The sequence below is a fragment of the Chrysochloris asiatica genome, unplaced genomic scaffold, assembly GCF_000296735.1.
Source record: "Chrysochloris asiatica unplaced genomic scaffold, ChrAsi1.0 scaffold00816, whole genome shotgun sequence".
In the NCBI taxonomy this organism is placed as follows: domain Eukaryota; kingdom Metazoa; phylum Chordata; class Mammalia; order Afrosoricida; family Chrysochloridae; genus Chrysochloris; species Chrysochloris asiatica.
In genome coordinates this window covers 5,967-11,648 of record NW_006409334.1, presented here as the reverse complement: position 1 = coordinate 11,648, position 5,682 = coordinate 5,967, and the positions used below count along the sequence as shown (strand labels likewise).

Genomic DNA, 5,682 nt, shown 5'->3' with positions numbered 1-5,682 from the left:
TTGTCAATAAACCCAAACCCACTCCCATCAGTTAAATTCCCAGTCATACCCAAATCCCTACAAAACTCACCATTTCTTTGTTCCTCCTTATGGGGGTCTAGGACACTATCACCAAAGGTCAATTCAGAAAGAAGGTCTGAAGGGAAAGCTGAGCTCTGGGCAGTTTGGGAGCAAATGCTTAATGTGTGGTCTGCACACACAGTCAGAATACCTGACGTCCTTCCTGATAACTTAGGGGGTGTGCAAGATGGGCGCCAAACCCCCCCCTCACACACAGCTCCCACCTGCCTCAGGACCACACCACACAGCTGAAATGGAAGAAGGATGGTGGAGAGTCAGGGCTAAGGCATTGGGGGGGGTGGGGGGTTGTGACAGGATTTTGGCGTCATTCCAGACTGCAACACTAGTCACATATACAGGTGGAATTTTAATTCCAAGCCAAGTGCAAACAAAAAGGGGACGAGTGTGCCGCTGGTGGAGGGCAGGACGCTGCAATGGCGGAGACTCTGCTTAGAGACCCTGGAAATCACCATTCTGTATTTCTCACAAACTTCCAGGAGATAGAGGTACTACAGGGCTGCAAAGCATTGTGATGGGCAGGAAGCATGGATGAGACCAGGGAAGGTGCTGGGAGACCATCTGCACCCCAGACAGAGGATGTGGTCTCCGGCCACTCTCCTACTGAAATGGGGCAGTGAGAAAGCTGTGCTTCCAAGATGGTTTTACTAAAGTCTGGAGGAAGCACAACAGAGGCCAAGGCCAAATCAACCATCCTCAAGCCATCATTACAACTGAGGGCTCCCTCTCAAGATTAACAAACTACCTGTCAGTCACCAATGAGTGTACACTTTCCCACACTGTGTACACTCATTAAAGCAGGTCTCCACTGTGTGTGCATATGTGTAATGTGGTGTGAGGAATCTTTAAAGGCCATCCCACATACCTTACATTCATGGGACCTCTATGGACTATGAGTTTGTATATGTTTATAGAGGGATGAGTAACTATCAAAGGTTTTCTCACATACTTTACATTTATAAGGTCTCTCTCCACTGTAGATTCTTCTATTTTTTGTGAGGTGTGCTAATTGAATAAAGACTTTCCCACACTCCGTACATTTATAGGGCCTCTCTCCACTGTGGATTCTTCTGTGTGTTCTGAAGGTTGATGTTTGGAGAAAGGCTTTCCCACATTCCTTACATTCATAGGGCCTCTCTCCACTGTGGATTTTTCTATGTTTTCTGAGGTTTGATGCTTGGAGAAAGGCTTTCCCGCATTCCCTACATTTATAGGGCCTCTCTCCAGTATGAATTCGCTTATGTGCATTGAGTTCTGTGGATGAAGTAAAGGCTTTCCCACACTCCTTACATTCATAGGGCCTCACTCCACTGTGGATTCTTCTATGTGATCTGAGGACTGTCGATTGGCGAAAGGCTTTCCCACACTGCTTACATTCATAGGGCCTCTCTCCACTGTGGATTCTTCTGTGTGTTCTGAGGTTTGTCGCTCGGAGAAAGGCTTTCCCACACTCTGTACAATCATATGGCCTCTCTCCACTATGGATTCTTCTGTGTGTTCTGAGGGTTGACGTTTGGACAAAGGCTTTCCCACACTCCTCACATTCATAGGACCTCTCTCCACTATGGATTCTTCTATGTCTTGTGAGGTGTTCTAATTGAACAAAGGCTTTCCCACACTCCTTACAATCGTATGGTCTCTCTCCACTGTGGATTCTTCTATGTGTTCTGACGGCTGACGCTCGGAAAAAGGCTTTCCCACACTCCTCACATTCATAGGGCCTCTCTCCACTGTGGATTCTTCTATGTCTTGTGAGGTGTTCTAATCGAATAAAGGCTTTCCCACACTCCTTACATTCATAGGGCCTCTCTCCACTGTGGATTCTTCTATGTGCTTTGAGGCTTGACAATTTAGTAAAGGTTTTCCCACATTCCTTACATTCATAGGGCCTCTCTCCACTATGAATTCGCATATGTGCAGTGAGGGCAGTGGATGAAATAAAGCCTTTTCCACATTCTTTACACTCATAGTGCCTCTCGCCACTGTGGATTATTCTATGTCTTGTGAGGTTTGAGAGTCGAGGAAAGGCTTTCCCACATTCCTTACATTCATAGGGCCTCTCTCCATTGTGGATTATTCTATGTGCAGTCAGGTCTGAGGATTCTCTAAAAGTTTTCCCACACTCTTTACATTCATAAGGCATCTCTCCATAGTGACTACTGACATGTAGAGTGAGGGAGGAAGCCTCAGGAATTGCTTTCTTACATTCAGAAGGCTTCTCTCGCTTATAAGAGTTATTGTTTAAAATGAGAGATGAAGGACTAGTATGCATTCTAAAACATTCTTTACATTTGGATTGATGACCTTCCAAAGGTGTCCTAACTGGTGAGAAACTACAGAAAATTTCCATCCATTTCCTGAATTCATACCCTTCAATACTGGTGATTGCAGAGACAGGATTATTGAGGGTCGACATAAAAAGGAATCCTTTTCCACATATCTTACATTTATGGGTATTTTTCCTACCATGAGTGCTCACAGGCATGGTCAGATGAGAAGGACACCTGTAATCTTCTCCACAGTCTGGACACTGACAGGTACTGCTTCCAGTGTGAGCTCTACTACGATTGTTCTCTAGGGAATGATCCAGGAAGGCTTCTCCATACTCACAGCATTCAAAAGGATCTACTTCTGTGGGATCTACTTGGTGCACAGAAAGACCAGGAATCGGGCTGGAGGTTTCTCCGCACTGGTTGCCATCAGAACGTTCATCCAGGTTCTCGAATGCACCAGTTCTGTTAAAAACATGTAGTAGAAATGTAAAACAATGTTGTCTTCTGCAAACTACTCCACTGTTATCAAGGAGACAAGAAAAATAAGGTATTTATCTTGTTGGAAATAAATGTCGCATGACAGTATTCCCAAACACAGTGAACATGCATGTCTTTTCACAGAAATGTCTCAGGAGTCATCTAGGACGACGACTACCATTTCCATCAATCTGCAACTCTTCCTGCTCATTGTGTCCAAGTGAAATATGCTTTACACATTTCGCTGAATTATACTTATGGAAACGTTCTTAACGTGAATTTTCACAGAACCCACCCATCATTTTACAGCCAGGATTATACACATATACATATATACATGGGCCCTGATGAAGGATTAACACTAGGTGACAACCTAGATTTGAATCACAAAGTAGAACGACTTCATGGCATGTAACAATAGCTACTCCTTGGAAAGAGTTGCTAAAAGTCAGAACTGACTCAGCAAACACAACACATATACATCAGTCAGCATCAGGGATTCAAACCACTTTAACGATTCAGCAATTTCCAACATAAATGAGAGAAGTGTCCAGCTTACATAGCAATCAAAACTGTTGTTTTAATAGAATTTGATTTGGTGAAGAAACAATCACTGGTACTGCAGTCAAGGATAGTGAGCAAACCACCAAAATGAATGTGTTGCTCTACACACTCCTGCAACACCAAACACCTGCATGGATACCAAGAGTCTTACATCACAGACCGGATATGTTGTAGGACTGTGGAGATCAACAAACATTTACAGCTGTGCAGCCTCACCATATCTGAAGGATACACTACTAAGAGTTTCTTAATTGACTCACAATTTAAAAGGAAAGAGATCTGAGTGTTGGGAAATACATATGCAACCTTCGTTTGTCCAACAATTACTCAATCACAACTGTTCACAGAATGATGCAATTGAAAGATGATGGAGTCCTCCATGAACTATTTGGACGCCCTCATTTCAGTGTAGTTTGATGTTATGACACCTCCTGAGATTTTGTGAAGCACTCATTTCTGTTGTTGGAATCGCACTCACCTCAAATGTCTCCCCTGGTTGTCAAGGTGATCCTTCCAGCCATGCGATTCCATGACTGCACCTGAGATGCATAATAACCAGGTGTTACTCTTCAAATAGCATATGATTAAATGTTCACTGGGTAACTTTTCTCCATCAGTAATGTTTCCAGCCACTGATCAAAACATTCAGGTTAAAGTCCATAATTAGAATCAAATGGGAATGATTAGAGGAAACAGGTTCGTAGTAAAAAAGACTCAGCCCCATTTTGCTATTCCAGCACTTTGACAAGTCTTAAAATGCAACGTACTAGGAAATACTTCTATAAAGATGGAGAGGGAGAGTAACATGCACAGGTGTCATTAGGAGAGCTAAGTAGAAAGGAATTAGACATACCACACATGTAACGTTACAAAGGCAAAGAGTCTCCGTGTCCACAGGTGCAAAAGGACAACTAAAATCAACAGAATAAGTTCAGGTATCTGAGAAATTGGCTTTACAAGCCATAATGAACTTTTTGAAGATGTCTGATTTCCTTTATTCGTGGGCTACAATTACATTTCTTGGGCTTCCTGACACATGGGCCTCAGTGACTCTTATTTCTAGTCTCCTCAGCCTTTTCTTTAGCTTCACTGAGAAAACAAATGGGTAGAGCTACCACGGAGCTCAGGAGTCCCAGTGTGGTGGTGTAGTATAAATCTCCTAGTCGCCTCTAGAAAAATGTACACAAGTTCCCTCAGCATTGAAACCAATGCTATGGCAGTTCACAACAAAATGGGGCTCATGGAGAAATGTACATCACAAGGTAGACCTTGATGACCAGTGAAAGATTCCTTGTCACAGATACAGGACTCAGTTCTCTAGAAGCTCTGATGATTGATAGGTGTGAGTTCATTTGCATCAAAATCATGACCCATCAAACTTGTCAGAAACCCAATAAAACTCTCAGAAAGGCACCCACAGGACAAGTCTCTCAGTGCATGAAAGTGTCCCCTGAAATCAATGCTATGCTGATGGCACTTAGAGAGGCCTAAGGCTTTTTTTTATTCACAAGAGAAATGAAAGCACAGTTTAGTGCATAGAGCTTTGTATTAGGGGAATCCTGGATGCATGAGCTCTATACAGAAGGGGACCATGTCTTTTATTTTACAGGGTGTTCCCATTGCTCATTCCATATAAGCAAGCACAGGTGATGAGTAAAATATTTTTGTTCACTAAAGGAATAAAAAAAAGAAAAAGGAAGATGCCATTCATACCGACTGAAGCCAGGTTTCTCAAGGTTTCCATCATCACGTCTCTGTAGAGTTTCTTCTGAGGAGGATCCAGCAAATCCCACTCTTCTTGGGTGAAGACCACAACTACATCTTCAATGATTACTGTACCCTAAAACATCCCACACATTCTCTGTCAGCAAAGCAGCACAGACTCCAACGTGTCTAAGAATAAAAGGTGAGGCTGCCATTCCTGGGACGCTAGAATCCACAGGTACATAACACCAGGTTCTGTGCTCTCGCGAGATCTGCTCAAAGAACACTGATTGGCTTACTCCTTTCAATGATGACATTCACTAACTCACTGACTGCATCTTGTCACAAAATCTCCGTGCATCCTGAAATAGACTCTCCAAAATTTTACTTTGAACGACAGCAGTCTATCCCTCTCTGTGTATGGTCTACAACAATTCTAAAATACACCAGAAATGAGAGAGATGATAAGATCACATTCCTGTTGTGATTAAGCCATTTTATCTCCTTCCATAGACCAAACGGATCCTCCACAATCAGGAAGCACTAGGTGGGGCAAGGGAGGCCCTAACAACTCAGAGACAGTGCA

The 5,682-nt window shown here is 43.1% G+C and overlaps 1 protein-coding gene across 1 annotated transcript; it reads right to left on the bottom strand.

The window, feature by feature from the left end:
• Positions 1-961: 961 nt before the first annotated feature.
• LOC102810730 (zinc finger protein 420-like) lies at positions 962-5,434 on the bottom strand. The gene is made up of 4 exons (XM_006877996.1): positions 5,426-5,434; positions 5,106-5,232; positions 4,246-4,303; positions 962-2,234 (listed from the first exon to the last, which is right to left on the bottom strand). The coding sequence occupies exons 1-4, from the start codon at positions 5,432-5,434 to the stop codon at positions 962-964; spliced, it is 1,467 nt and encodes a 488-aa protein (XP_006878058.1).
• Positions 5,435-5,682: the final 248 nt, after the last annotated feature.

What these genes read in the sequence shown, in the direction of transcription:
- LOC102810730 (XM_006877996.1), bottom strand. An exon ending in GAGAAACCTGGCTTCAGTCG is followed by an intron (nt 4,304 to 5,105) that starts GTATGAATGGCA and finishes TGTTGATTTTAG; the next exon opens with TTGTCCTTTTGCACCTGTGG. An exon ending in TTTGTAACGTTACATGTGTG is followed by an intron (nt 2,235 to 4,245) that starts GTATGTCTAATT and finishes ACATGTCAGTAG; the next exon opens with TCACTATGGAGAGATGCCTT.